Source organism: Cyprinodon tularosa, unplaced genomic scaffold (assembly GCF_016077235.1).
Source record: "Cyprinodon tularosa strain WSP-4 unplaced genomic scaffold, ASM1607723v1 ctg787, whole genome shotgun sequence".
NCBI classification, from domain to species: Eukaryota; Metazoa; Chordata; class Actinopteri; order Cyprinodontiformes; family Cyprinodontidae; genus Cyprinodon; species Cyprinodon tularosa.
Window position 1 is genome coordinate 53,277 of NW_024039548.1, and position 15,493 is coordinate 68,769.

General features: G+C 36.3%; 2 protein-coding genes across 3 annotated transcripts in view; one reads left to right on the forward strand and one right to left on the reverse strand.

The window, feature by feature from the left end:
- Window positions 1–4,321: 4,321 nt before the first annotated feature.
- On the reverse strand, window positions 4,322–13,313 carry LOC119773832 (elongation factor 1-alpha 1). Of its 2 annotated transcripts, none has more exons than XM_038271009.1 (8): window positions 13,158–13,313; window positions 10,716–10,883; window positions 9,464–9,643; window positions 9,088–9,384; window positions 8,522–8,672; window positions 7,300–7,556; window positions 6,729–6,963; window positions 4,322–5,025 (listed from the first exon to the last, which is right to left on the reverse strand). In XM_038271009.1, exons 2-8 carry the CDS (start codon window positions 10,857–10,859, stop codon window positions 4,901–4,903), a joined length of 1,389 nt encoding a protein of 462 aa, XP_038126937.1. In that variant the 5' UTR covers window positions 10,860–10,883; window positions 13,158–13,313; the 3' UTR covers window positions 4,322–4,900. The 2 variants fall into 2 exon arrangements, with proteins under 2 accessions (XP_038126937.1, XP_038126938.1); XM_038271010.1 differs by having other exon boundaries at window positions 10,716–10,870; window positions 13,158–13,303.
- Window positions 13,314–13,927: 614 nt separating this feature from the next.
- The window catches only part of tbck (TBC1 domain containing kinase), a 47,272-nt gene continuing 45,706 nt past the window's right edge, over window positions 13,928–15,493 (forward strand). Inside the window, exons 1-3 of the mRNA XM_038271011.1 lie at window positions 13,928–14,078; window positions 14,368–14,577; window positions 15,377–15,446. Of these exons, the coding sequence (XP_038126939.1) occupies window positions 14,385–14,577; window positions 15,377–15,446 (263 nt within the window). The 5' untranslated portion in view covers window positions 13,928–14,078; window positions 14,368–14,384. The remainder of the gene's footprint in view (window positions 14,079–14,367; window positions 14,578–15,376; window positions 15,447–15,493) is intronic.

Here is a 15,493-nt window from a genome sequence, read left to right on the forward strand (position 1 = left end):
ATTAGTACAGCGCCATCAGAAATTTGGAAATTAAATAAAAAAATAAAAGAGAAATACTGTTGCCATCAATAAAACCAGAGAATGGCTGGTCTTTGCTGAGAGATTAAATGGGTAAATTCTTACCTTTTTAATCATAAATATTATATAGAGAGAAATGCACAAATGAAATGTAATATTTAACTAGTGTCAATTTTGACAACATCATTTAATAAGCGTTAGCTTTTTCTTTTGACGATTGTAAATGATTTTAGTTCTTTCCCATTTTAGTAGAGGTTCAGTCTAGAGATTCCAGCTGTAGTTTTACTCCCATCAACAGTTTTTAATTAAGAATTTATCAGATTCTAATCAGCAGAAATATCGCCTTGCCCAAAAATGATGAATATTGCAATCCATAAAATAGATTTTTTTCCCCCCCACATATTACTCTTTCAGTGAAACCAGTGGTGTTACTAATGTTGTACGATGTCCATCTTGCAAAAGGTGCTCCAAAAACAAAAGTGTCTGCTAGAATGTTAAAAATAAAGAGAGTTTTCGATTTTCTGCATCACAATCAAACCATTGCACATATGGAGCTGTGGACAAGAGATGGTCTCACAGTATGATTAATTTGGAGACATTTTCAAAGTAAAGTGTACCGAGCATCATAAATATTGATTTAGCTGTAACATTAGCCCTCTAAAACATGTATTCAACTAAGAAAATAGGTGGATAAATTCTTGAATATGAATTTTCTCATGGTCCTTTGTTTTACATCAAAAAGAACCTGCAAAATATCAGATGTGCGATCTAAATTAGTACAACAAGTCTGGAGGCTTAAAGCTCGGAAAAGCAAAAGGATTACAAAAGCCTCGAAGTTCTTTCCCATATTAAGGAAATACTGAAATTCTGTTTATAGCAGCTTTGTAATCTTATCAACTCACCTAAAAAACTTTTTGGATTCATTCCCTTATTTTTCTTCATACATGACAATGGTGGAGAACTACTCCACTAATATCAGTAACAGACATAATCTGTTTACCTCCAGCTTTATTGTCAAAGCTTTATTGTTTCCATCATTAATGTATACTTCTTAGAGAGAATTTGGGCATAGACCAGACTAAGAACTATTTTTTATTCCAGACCAAAATAATTAAATAGCAGGTTTACATAATGACATGACATTAACAAAACTTTTTAATTTCATGACTGTGCCTACAGTGTTCAGCATGAATTGCTTAGCACAGAAAGACATTCACACATTGTACTTTATAGGAGACTTGAAATAATGCTTTGTCCCTTTTAACCACTGTGAACTGCAGCTCAATGAAGGTCATTTTGTTGATTTAAAGGCATACCCCAGACTTAGTGACCTAAAGAGTTGATGCATATGAGTTATTTTAAATGATTCCTCAGGCCAAAATACTGCACTTGACACTATCAGTGCTATGAGCGGGGTTCCCCTCTTGAAATATCGCCTATGTAAGTTGGGAAAAGATGCACCGTCATTGGCCAGGTCATGTGACCTCTAAGAACGTATTGCTTTATGGCAACAGGCTCTTATATAATCATGGGGCTAAGGCTTTTGCTCTACTATTTTGCCACCTGCTCGACTTCTGGTCATGGTTAAGGCAAGGAAACAATTTAAACCTCCTAAGGAGGCTAAAAAGAGAAAACAGGGATGGGATCGTGCACAAGGAAAAACAAGAGTTGCACATGGAAAGGAGTTTATTCAAGAAGAAGCTGGATGTAAAACTGATTCTCTTTTTCCTACTTTATTATTAGACTAATAAGTTAACACTTTGCTCCTAGTATATATAGTCATATACCTTTGTTATTATTTTCTATGTTTAGTAGAACCAAAATATAAGCAGTTTAAGGTCTAGTGCCCCTAGTGCTCAATGGTTACATGGTGCGCCTTTAAGTACATGTAATTTCCTGAAGGTCCTGTGAGAACACGCTGAAAGTACATATGGTCTTAGGCAACTTATGTGGCTGAATTTCATTAAAAAAAAACTTTACTTTCAGGTAAACCTTTACCATAATTTCAGCTGAGCTGCAAACTTAATGTTTGTTGAAGCTACAGTGATGTGGACAGGGAAAAAGATAAGCTGCTTTTTATGTCCAGAACAATTTTACACAGGCTGGTTCTGCCATGGACTAAAACAATTGTTGAATGTCATTTTCTGGTTTACTCTTTAATTCTGCATGTTGGAAAAATTGTTGTGATCATTTTTGTCTGAGACTTACCATTTGTTTTATGTTGCTCCTGTTTAGGACTGTTAACTGACTTTTTAAACTGGACTTTGCAATTAGAATGTGTATCTTATTAGTGTAAACTCAAGATTGCTTGAACTGCTGTGCAGTGACAATATAACTTACCATCATCTTTCTCTTCCTGTTGCATGGTGCAGAACTGGATGCAGTGACTAAACCTAACTTGTTTTCATATCCAAAGTCTGATTAATTCATAATATTCTCAAGTTTTTAGCACCGTAATCCCTTCTGTGGATTTATTAAAAAACATATAGTTTTTAAGTACCGTAGGTAAAACAGAAAATTTTGTTTGTGTATGAGAGCAGGAAGGTGCATATCCTTTCAACCAGTCGGACAGATGTAAATTTTTGCCTTAAGTGTAAAAGGAATGCATTATTATTGAAAGTTCTGGTCATATATATATATATATATATATATATATATATATATATATATATATATATATATATATATATATATATATATATATATATATATATATATATATATATATATATATATATATATATATATATATATATATATATATATTCCAACTGATTGGTGCACTGCTGATTTAGCCTATTCCTCAAAAGTTCAAAAAAGAAAAAATAGCTGCTTTCTTTTTTCATTTTACTTTCATGCAAATCAAACATGCGTCAAACCTGCTAATGGTTAGAGCAAAAGTTATTATTGAGATCATGTTGCCTCTAGTAGAAGAAGGTAGAACAAGTTATGAAAACTTAACATTTGCTAGTTCCAACAAAATGCCATAATGCAAGGAAAAAATGCTCTGTAATAGATTTTTGAGTTTGAGATGATGATGATGGTGATGGAAAAGACCCAATAACACTACCTATGAGGTTTTTAAAATGAATAATAAAATACAGCATTTATGAAAAAGTCATCCTCTCACTCCATGACATTTTCTTTTACATCCATCCCCTAGATATGTCTGGATGGCCAAAAGTTAGCTTTATACAAATAAGATCATTTCCTCTTCTACATTGAAATATTATTTGCATGAGGCCTCCTTATCCACACAGATCTTTACCAGAAAATGATTGCACACTTAACATCTCAGAGTATTTTCAGTTATAAATATTTGCATAAAAAGCCCGAACCTCTTGTTTTAGATCTACAGAATATTGGGGCCTTGATATTGTGGTACATCGAGGATAGTTTCCTAAAATGTGCATCTGATTCCATACATATTGCTGCACTCCTCATCTCTCTCCTTGCAACATAGTAGTTTTTTTTTTATAATCTTTGTAATGGGCATAAAATGGAAAATTGTTACATTAAGGTTTGTCTCATGTCCTTTAATTTATTTCAACTGTGTCCAAATATTTACACTTTAGTGATGGCATTGGTTTAAGACAGCCTGTAATGTTATAAAAATGCAAAATGACTTTTGTTCTCATTAATGAATAAAATTGATTCTTTGAGAAGCTTGTTTTGTTTTTTCTACCCCTGCATCATTACAGATACACAGCGGCGGCACTAAACATTTAACTCCGCAAACCCAGCAAATCATTTTTGAGGGAATGTTTTTCAGGCCTTAATGCTTTTCTCTCTTCTTTTAAAAATATCAATCAAGTTAACATATTGCTAAATATATTTAACACAATCTCCTGAAGAATAAGAAATAAAAAGCATAGAAAAAAAAAACTAAAAATAGTACAAGCTGTATAACTGCAATTCATTTTGAATATATGTCTTCCTGGTTATGATAAATCTGAGACAGACTGGCGATCTGTTCAGGGGGTACTGGAACTCAAACTCAATAAGTTATTTTGCCATAATAGCATTTAAAAGAAATATTTATCTAAATTTGAAGTCAGTAAAGATAAGAATACCTAAAAAAACATTTGATGTTTAACTGAGATCTCTCTAAATATTGTGTATATTAACATGAGGATTTAATTGTACATAACCACAAAAGCTAAATGAATCAGTAGCAAAGGGAAAAAATGAAAACAAGGTAAGGATAAAACAAAATTTAACTTGTGTATAATTCCGTTGTTATAAATCCGATGTTTTTCCCAATTGTTTCTTTTATTTTAACAAAAACCAGCAGAATCAAAAAAAATGTTTAACATTTTTTACTCTTATGAACATATTGTCACAAAGAACAGCATTTAAGGTGCACAAATGTTCCAGTAACATGTACCAGAGATACTATCAGGTAGCTTAAGACAAACAGGGTGTTAAGATTAAATGTTTAAGTGTCTAAAGCTGGATCCTAAGCTGCTATGAGCAAACATGCAAACAACCTGTATATGTCTGGCTGCTGAGCTTACTGGTTTTAAAGCTTTAACAAGAAACGTTACTTCTACAAAGACCACCGAGAAGAGCATCTCTACAGCGTAACAACAGGGCCTCTTTAGATAAATTAGCAGGATAGATTTAACTACAACAGCACATCTTTGAACCGTAATGCAAATCTGTTGTGATGTTCAAGCACGAAACAAGATACGATGAAGCTTACACACAACAGTTTGCTAAGATGTTCATCTCGAATGCGATGGATTTGTTTTTTCCTTCGTCTGCTTTTTCGATGCATTGTGATAATGGACCAGATGTTTACTATGGTGTGCAGATGGAGGGAGACGTCTGCGGGTCTTCTGCCGCGCTGAACGGTTGGGGCACCAGCCCAACACAACATTCATTTGGTCTTCTGCGCCTTCTGAGCAGACTTGGTTATCTTGCCACTCGTGGGAGCTTTCTTTTCCACACCTTTTATCACGCCCACTGCCACTGTTTGACGCATGTCACGCACCGCAAAACGACCTGAAGAAAAAAGTAACACCAAAATATCACACCACCAAAATAAATACACTCTTGACAGTTTGTAAATACTCTACATTTCATCTCTTTATCTGTGATTTAAACTTAATTTTTTATTCTCAGGAAGCTAAAATAAAGATAATTATATAATCCCTTGCAAAAGCATTCATGCCCCTTGAATATATTTACATTATTTATGCAACAACTATCATTTTCAAAATTTTTTCTATATTAATATTAAATAAAAGGAGAATGGTTCATAGTTTTAGGCTTTTATTTACATGAAATCCGACACCATGTGTGGCATAAAACCAGCAGTGGTACACATTTGATTAAACTCCAGAGAGCCAATACTTTATAGAACCATGTGTGACAAATTTAGAGCCACACATCTTTTTGAGTTATATATCTACTAGATCAATTTTAATAAATTACTTCTCATTCTTCTTTTTGATATGGCATTAGCTCAGTCAGATGAGACGAGCATCTTGGAACAGGGATTTTCAAGTCTTTGGGTCTCAACATTAGCAGGTGTATTCTAACTAAAAATATACCATTTCGCTGCGGCTCTGGCTGCTTACAGTAGGTTCACTGTAGACCAACATATTAATCTCAGCAGCTTTTTTTAAGATCTCCCTGAATTTAGATCCATTCATCATCCCATCCACACTGACCAACTTCTCTCTCCCCCCTAAAGAAAATCATGCTCAAAATATTATGCTCCCCTATTGTATACACATAATGTGCACCATTACACTCCATGGGTAGCTTCCTGTATGTTTTTTAAAGTATGCATGTTTTAGTCTCAAAAAAACAAAAATAAAAAGATATGTGAAGAGTCCTTTTCTTATTTGTGCGGGGGATCTTTGCGGCAACTCATGGTTTACTTTGTTGCGTCTGGCCGATCACTAGTTATCCTTTCTGCCCAATCTTCTGGTCCATGACAGGGATGATCAACTTCAGTCCTTGTCCTACAACTTAAATAGGTGTTCATGGCCCTCTAAAGGTGTCATGACGCCACCCCTTAAGGACTGGAGTTGCCCATTCCTGATCTAGAGGACTACAATGGCTGTGTCCCAACAGCCGCCCTAATCACTATATAGGGCACTATATGGTGGTTGCACCATTTTAAATGAGTGTCTGAACGTCTAGTGGATGAAAAAGTAATTTCCAATATGCATCTTAAAAAGTACAGACCATTGATAGTCCATCGATGAGCAGTCCTAGATTGTTTCGCAGGAACTCTCCTTGCAAAGCATCATGGGATTTATTGTAGTGGCGGTAAATAACAAAGATGGCACAGTCACCATGCAGGGAGGCGGAGTCACACGACCAACGGTTAGCAAAAAATATTGATTATCTGAACGGTCAGTTTACTGAGTTCACTATAGAGTCCCCTATCTAGTCCCCGCTCCAGAAAGTGATTAAGGGATTTAGGGGTTAGTGTGGACGTTCAGACAGAGCCAGTGTCTTACTGATCTTACAATGTTCTGAGATATGTTTAAAGCCAAGAATGTTATTTTACAACCTGGCCTCGCTTTAAACTTCAACTTTATCTCTGTCTTGCCTAAAATGGCCATGGACCAAAGTTATGGCTGCAACATCATCAGTAGTAAGGACTTTAAAATGTATGGCAATTTAAGACATTTGCTAGGCATTATACAGTAGCAGGAGGTGGAAGGTTTGTTACAGGGTGGGATACTCACCAAGCGGTGGGTACTCAGAGAAGCTCTCCACACACATAGGCTTGCCAGGAATCATATCCACTATAGCAGCATCCCCAGACTTCAGGAACTTGGGGTTATCCTCCAGCTTCTTTCCAGAACGACGGTCTATCTTTTCCTTTAGCTCTGCAAACTTGCAAGCGATATGTGCAGTGTGACAGTCAAGGACAGGGGCATAGCCGGCACTGATCTGACCGGGATGGTTCAGGATAATCACCTATGAAAAATGTTTTTTTGTTAGAAAAAAACTAAAGGAACAAAACCAACACTTAGGGAGAAAACAAATTAGAATACCTAAAAGGAAATGCTGGCTAGTTTTTATCCACCAAATGAATGGTTGTTATTCCCCTATTTTAAAAATTAAATTTAGCTTTTTTGCCTCTAAACTGGTTATTAATAAAAAGCCGGCTAATACAAATGAAGGGCATCAAACCATGTCCTTAGACCACAGTTTGGTCCAGCTGCAGAAAGCCCATCTAGTTTCAAAATTGGATACCCAGTATAGCCATTTTTTGGCAAATCAAAGATGTTTGGTTTGCTAATGGGAGCAGACCTGGGAGGTGAAGCCAGCTGCCTCCTGCGGCGGGTCGTTTCTGCTGTCTCCAGCCACATTGCCTCTGCGAATGTCCTTCACTGAGACATTCTTAACATTAAATCCCACGTTGTCCCCTGGCAACGCTTCACTCAGGGCTTCATGGTGCATCTCCACTGATTTGACTTCAGTGGTTACATTGACAGGAGCAAATGTTACCACCATACCGGGTTTTAGGATTCCTGTTTCCACTCGGCCCACAGGCACAGTGCCAATACCTGATGAATAGAGAAGGCAGTGTTACTCCATGTTAAGCTGGTGTGTATACAGTGAAAAGCTTTTATTTAAGGTATAGTGGAGGATGTTCTTTTTCCAGGTGGAGCATAAAAATAAGTGGTCCTCCTAATTGTCAATCATTCTGGTGATATGTTTATGTAAGGCCGTCCTACATGCTTGTCCCCATTTTCACTTACCAGTGGTGAGTCTGACATAGTGGACAAATTGCAAATGTTCTTTTGGAAAGTAAGCTTGTATGAGCGACGCAAACAGCAACTTTTAAACAGAGCGCACATGATGGGAAATTGGCTCATGCATGCTTTTGCACGCATTTAATAGGAGTTTCCCTTCGGGAGCAGGTACAGGATTGTGCATGTGCATTTTATTTATAGTGGAGAGGGTAAGTCTTTTCAAAAATTCGCAGAAACCCTATACTATACTTTTAAACATTCAGGAAAAAACACTACCATGGGAGTTCACTCAGGACCTAATTCTTTCTTTTTTTTCTGATGAAAGATAATTTTTTATTAAAGTGTCTCATAACATTAACCATTACTTTATAATTGGGGCTTCTATATAAGAGATGCAGTAATCCAATTCTTGCATCGGATATCAGCTCTGATATTGACTAATTAGCTGGAACAGAAATCAGTGGTTTCATATCTTATCCTTGAGATTTAATCCAGTGCTCTTTACAGGGAAATGTTATATTTATTTCATTTGGCTGCTTATTTGTTAATAAATAATATAATTTATTATTATTATTTTTTTTTTTTTAGGAACAATTATTTCAAGGCTAAAGCCTTCATGGCAAGATATATGGTTCTTTTTTTCAACAGTTGAATCAGTATATTGGCTGCAACGCTCACTACAGGTATCGGTATCATATCATATTGGTACAAACTAGATAGATGCATCTCTATTTTATATTTTACCAACATGTTTTAGTAACTAGTAAATCACAAACCTCCAATTTTGTATACGTCTTGCAGAGGCAGACGAAGAGGCTTGTCAGTAGGTCGGGTTGGTGGCTGGATGGCATCGAGGGCCTCCAGCAGTGTAGTGCCTGAGGCATTGCCATCTTTCCGACTGATTTTCCAGCCCTTGAACCACGTCATCTATAGAGATAACTTATTGTTACTGCCCTTTATAATTCATAATTCTTTTACAACAGGGTTATCAAACTCCAGTCCACCTAAGTGTAATCCTTCAACTTCCATGTGCCCCTTGCCCAAAACACATGAAACGTTTGAATTACCACCTGAGTATACAGTTGAGTTTATCGAGTTTGCTCGTGATCTAATCATTTTATTTAGACTTGTTGCAAAGGGGCAACTCTATAGGTTGCTGGAGGCCAGTCTGTGAGAACCAGAGTTTGACACCTCAAATCTACGACGTGAAAAATTTACCAATTGAAAAAAAAATTCAAGGAAGTTCAAAGGCTACATCTCTGTTTCTACATGGTTCAGTGAGCATGTTAAGTGTGGCTTATAATGAAAGGGGTTTACAGGAGAAACCTAATGTCAGACTCACATTAGGACTGGGCTCCAACATGTTGTCTCCATTCCAGCCTGAAATGGGTACGAAGGCCACAGTGTCAGGATTGTAGCCAATCTTCTTGATGTAAGTGCTGACTTCCTTCACAATCTCTTCATAGCGCTTCTGGCTGTAGTTAGGCTCAGTTGAATCCATCTTGTTGACACCAACAATGAGCTGCTTCACTCCCAGCGTGTAGGCAAGTAAAGCATGCTCACGAGTTTGCCCGTTCTTTGAGATACCAGCTTCGAACTCGCCCACACCTGCAGCCACAATCAACACCGCACAGTCGGCCTGAAAGATGGAAGAAAGGAGAAAGTATGAGGCAACTGGAATATTGCTTTTGATTTATATGTATTAATTTAGATTGTACCTGAGATGTCCCAGTGATCATGTTCTTGATGAAGTCCCTGTGGCCTGGAGCATCAATGATGGTCACATAATACTTGCTGGTTTCAAATTTCCACAGAGAGATATCAATGGTGATCCCACGTTCACGCTCTGCCTTGAGTTTGTCCAAAACCCAAGCATACTTGAAGGATCCCTTTCCCATCTAACATTCAAATGAACAAATAAATATTTAGTTTGGAAAAAGTTATAATCTAGTGTTTAAATTGCTACATGTTGTAGTTGCACTTGTTGAGCTCTACTCATATCATACAGGATTAACAAAGTCAACAAAACTCTCACTTTAAAATGAAGAAAATAAAAGCATACATCTAATTTATTTTTTGATGTCAATATCAAAGCTTTCCATTTTTTAACATCTTCTTTTAATCTAATTAAACTCTTCAGGAAAAAAACAGATTCCTAAAAACGTCATTTTCATTTAGTAACTTTTAGTAACTTTTCCGGGTAACATTTAAATAAAACAACACAATTTTTGACTTAAGCAATAAGAATTAATAGAAAATATTTAATTACCATATTGTGACATTTTTTTCAAACTTAAAGCAGTAATGTGTGTTGAAAATCATAGTTTAGATGTCCTCAAGTAGTAAACAGAACCAATGCATAAAAATTGAGATGAAGCTTATCTGTCATTTTCTATCCTATTTAGGTGTTAATGCAGAGCAAAGATTTATTGTCATCTGAGAAAACTGCTATTTAGTGTGATGTTTATATATAAGAGTAAGCTTGGGCTTAATGTACAGCTTTTATTTTGTAAAGATTCTTCTCTCAGCTCTTGATCAAAATAGTTAGCAGTGATGTAATCATTGGTAATAAACGGTGGCTTGAGCTGCATGGGATAATTTGTTGAGCAATCGCAGTGATTTCTGAAATGAATTGTAGATTTTTTTTAGATCCACTAAATGCTGTCCCTTTTTAGGTTACAAAGGCTAAATGAATGAGTTTAGCTGAATTTACAGAAGACTATTTAGTTGATTCCTTGACAGGTTGCCCTGATGCTGCAGCCTTATACTGCATGTCTTCCTAAAACTATGACATCACGCTTTCATCTGTATGTATTAGCCCAGGTTTCTGGTTTAACTTGATAAGATTTGAATAAAAAAAACTACTAGAAAATGTGAATATAAGCAATGGATTAACCCAGATACACTAAAATTAGCTGCTCTACTTGCAAGGCTGAGAATCCTTAAAAGTGGTAAACAGATGAATATTACCTCTGCTGCTTCCTTTTCAAACTTCTCAATCGTTCTTTTGTCAATGCCCCCACACTTGTAGATGAGGTGGCCTGTGGTTGTGGACTTGCCAGAGTCCACATGTCCTATGACCACAATGTTAATGTGGAGCTTCTCCTTTCCCATGCTGGCTCAGCCTGGAAGACGATCCTAAATGTTTGAACCAACAAAAAAACAATACATGAAAAAGCTATCTTCACATTAGGTACAATGCTTATCAGTAAAGATTATAACTTATGTTATGTTCATACTTTAATCACGATATCATCTGACCAAAATAAAATAAAGTATTTTTAATTCTGAATAAGAAATTAAGCTTAATAAAGCCAATGCAGCATCCCTCTTTAATGGTTAACCACACTGCAATGCAGAACTAGATACTGAACTTTACCAGCAGCTGCATAAACCTCTGCATCATTTACTGTAATCTAATTATACAAGGACAGACTGAAAGGGAAACTCTGCAGCAGTTCACCCACTGAAATCAGTCGGCAATGATTACGAAAAAACATAGTAGCTTCAAATATCAGATTGATGACTTTACTGGACTTTGATAACCTTAAAATCCAACATATTTACAGTATGTTATTGCAAGGTGTTACTTCAGTTACCTTAATAGGTTTGTTTCCCATATGTTTTGAGGTTACTAGAGGAATATCTCACATAGGCTGGTCAGAGGTAATGTAAATAGTGTGTGCATGGAATTGCTTGTTTGTAAAGTTAATGCCTGGGGAAAAGAACAGCAAGCTTCTTACAGGTTAATGGAGAATTACAAACAAAACACAGAATACAACTGATTGTAGCAGTTGACCTCACTTTAAGTTGCAATTGTTTTAATTAAAACAACAACAAAAAATATTTGGAATCAGAAATGGCAGCTTTACACAATCATGTCCATTTTTTATGTCCTGCCCCAGGGTGCACCAGTGGGTCAAAGCAGAATATCAGAATAAATGAAGATTGCAGACTTTTTTCCCACATCCCTTAAGCAATGCAAACATCTTGCTGATGTAAAACCAGTGGTCCAAGGAGAGGAAGAAGCTTTCGGTTGAGTCACGCTGAGGGGGATTTTGCTTGTTCAATGACATTTCAATCGGACTTCTTGCAAATGCTTTCATGCTTTTTGATGAGCAAACAAAAACTGCTGAGAAAGATCTGCTCAACAGCAAAATAAAGACGAGCGGACATATAGAAAACAATTAAGACAAGGAAGAAAACTAAAGACTGCAGTATTTGGAACATTAAATTAGGTTTAAATGTAAAAGAAAATATATTATTATTTTCTCTAAATATTATTCCAATCTTTGTGTATTTTTATCTCCAGTATTACTCAATAAGTGCTATTATTGTCATGCACTGTAAAAATAGAATGCAGCTCACACTTAAATGAAACGCTTGAATTTACAACAAGTTTATAACAACATATAAACTAAATAAATTAAGCTGAATCAGTTTAATTCAATTACTTGTTACCAGTTGAGGGAATAATTTGAAGTTAGAGTGTAGGATAATTTCCTATACAGAAGTGGCAATACTTGTCGACTTTAAAAAGTATATTTGAAGTTTAGTTTATCCCCACATGGAAAGTATAGCTACAATATTAAATCTCAATTTTTCAAATGAACCAAGCCTTGCCTTTTTTGCAAAGAAGTAATCTATGGCAAACACTGAAAATCTAGATACCGTCAATCTAAAGTTACATTTTGGTTTACTTTAAACCTTTCAAACAGACTTTTAAAAGCTTACTGTTCCGGGCTCATGCGCATGTCTGAGTTTCAATTAAAAAGGCAAATTGATCTGAATTTCTCTGTTTATATGGGAATAGATATTTTCAGAAAATCGTATCAACTCATTGTATCTATCAACATATCTGATCATGAAAATGCTGAATAACATAGCAGGTGATGCACCTGTCTGCCCCAATGATTCCAGCTTTAAGATTCCAAAGGAAAGAAAGGAACAAGTCTAAATAGTGATGAATAAAACTAAGGTGGAAGGATGTGCAAAGGGAAACATAAGCGCACGCTGCTGATGCAATACTGCAGAGGTGGGCGTTTCGAGGAGCGTCCCGCATCCCTCAGCATCCTCCCAGACTGGTACACGGCACTGTTTATTCTACTGCGAAAGCAGCAACGGGCGAAGCTGAGGCTCCACAGCACCACCTTCTTCATGAAAAATACTTTCAATTGAAACTGCGCCACTCAGGCCTAACCAGCCTTCATGCGCACCTTTAACACTTTAGATGGCATCAAATTACAGCAGGCAACATAGAACATTCATCTGCATCCTGACATGTTTCTTTTTCTTTTTTCTTTTCTTTTTTGCATGACAGGTCAGCATCCTTTAAATTTAAATATGAAAGAAACATGATTATAATGTGCGTTGTAGTAGAGGAGCCATCCAGGGAGCTGGGATCCAACTTACCTTTATCTGTGAGATGTGCTCCCTGGTCTACAGCTGGGATGAAACAGGAGATGCTTCTTGTGCTGTCCTGAGACTGACGCAGACAGGCTGCTGCGGTGTCAACTGCCGTCAAATAAGTAATTTACTGAAACTACGAGGCTCCACCACTAGATGGAGCCCTGCTACCACTTTGCACAGTTCTGCAGTTTACAGATACACTTTTTTTTCAGACTAATTGCTGGGCTATGGTTTTCGAAATTAATCTGAGAGATTGTGGTTTTTTTTTTTTCTTCTTCTTTTTTTGTAGTATATATATAATTGTTTCTTTTACTCTTTTACAGATGAGTCAACGAGTAACAACAGGATAATAAATCCTAAACCAAGAAAATATGAAACCTCATAAGAAAAAGCATGATTTTTATTATCCAAGCTATTTATGCACTTCATGAAATATATATTTTTGTACTAGTGTCTGTGTATTTGGTCCGTGGCTTTTTAGCAGGCTAGAGGCTGTATGCTCTGGACTGAGATGCTTTAAATTGTTAAAGCATGTAGATAAAAAAAAAGTAACATAGTTTACAACAAGTCTTCTGCGTTCATATGTTTTATATATCTGTGATTTTAAGCAAAACAGGAAGTGACGACAGTCGTTGCAGGTAATGGCTTTAAGAATTTTGCATTGAAACAAATGAAAAGGATTTTTTTAAATATAGATATGGCTGTTTATTCATAATTGAAATTGTATGTGTTACATGTTTTTGTTTTTTTCTAGAAAAAAAAATTCACAGCTCTGTCGCACAAATATTGCGTCACTGGTCACGCTCAGTCTGACGTCGTACCTACAGAATCAGAAATAAAAATAACATTTCCGCTGCATTTCTTCAAATTTATCAATATACTTGAAAATACAGCTTGTTCGGCGTAAGAAGACAACGTTTTAAGGTAATGTAATCTAGTTTTTTTTTATTTTATTCTGGCCTCTAAGCTAAATTTCGTTTTCTTTTTAGGCAGGGTCACTTACATTTGAATCAACACCGCATCAGTACACTGATTTACTGTAGCAATTAATATTCTCAGCTGTAGGTGTAGACTGAATTTCATCATCAGTGTTTAAAAACCTGTCAACCGAGCTGTATTTTTTCTAGTAACGGACCCGTTGTTCGCATGAATGAGTTGTTCTAATTTCACTTCCTCTTTTCATGTGATATTAAAATGAAACTTTATTTCTCAGGACTGTCCGCTGTATCGATGAAGCCTCTTAGAGACGCTGAACTGGGCGCTTTCACCTTCTTTGCCTCATCTCTCCCTCATGATGTCTGTGGCAGCAATGGTCTCCCCCTCACGCCAAACTCCATCAAAATCCTGGGGCGTTTCCAGATCCTAAAGACCGTCACTCACCCCAGACTGTGCCAGTATGTGGATATTACCAGAGGGAAACATGGTATGCCTGCTGAGACCATGATTATCATTCAGCTTCACCAATAGACAACTTTAATACACGATGCATGATAGAAAATAAGATTTCTTTGCTTTTATTTTCCTCCAGGAATATCCAAATATACCCAAAATAAACTCAGGCAAACTTTATTGTCATTTCGTATTCACCAATTACGTTGTTTCCAACTTACAACAGTGAAATGAACTAGCAGTGATCATCATGTAAACAGTACAGGAGAAAAGAAAAAACAGTTTAAAAATATTGGTGCTAAAGGGCATTAATTTGGAAAGGTTCAGTGCAGCACAAAATAAATATGATGCCAAATGTAGTATAACATTGAGTTGGGTTCTGTTTAAAGGAATTATAAACATTTAACTACGTTGGTAGCAAAATAATGTTGTGAGTGTGATGCTGAGTCCAGTTTAGATTTTAACAGTTCAGCAGTCTGATGGCAGGGGGGAAGAAGCTGTATCAGAACCTGCTGGTCCTGCATCGGATGCTGTGGAGCCTCTTTCCGGAGGGCAGCAGGGAGAACAGTCCATGGTGGGGGTGTAAGGGGTCATTGATGATGTTACATGCTCTGTATAACAATACCAAGGTGTACTAGTTTAAGGGTAAATGTTGTGGAATGTCTATGCATACTATAAACCTTTTACATGTAGTTTTTCTCCCTTTTGCTTTAGGGGAATTTTTTAATGATCTATGCACGCTTACTCTAAATAAATAACAGGTTTTGGTGAAGTAGGTTATTATATGGATGTATGATTTTGATAACTTTTTTCATTTTTTTCTTGCTCCATAGAACGGCTGATTGTTGTTGCAGAGCACTATTCAAGAAATGTAGGTGATTTCAGACAAGGACAAACGGCAACGTGAGTTCAGATTCAATTCAGTTTACTTATATAGTACCAATTCCCAA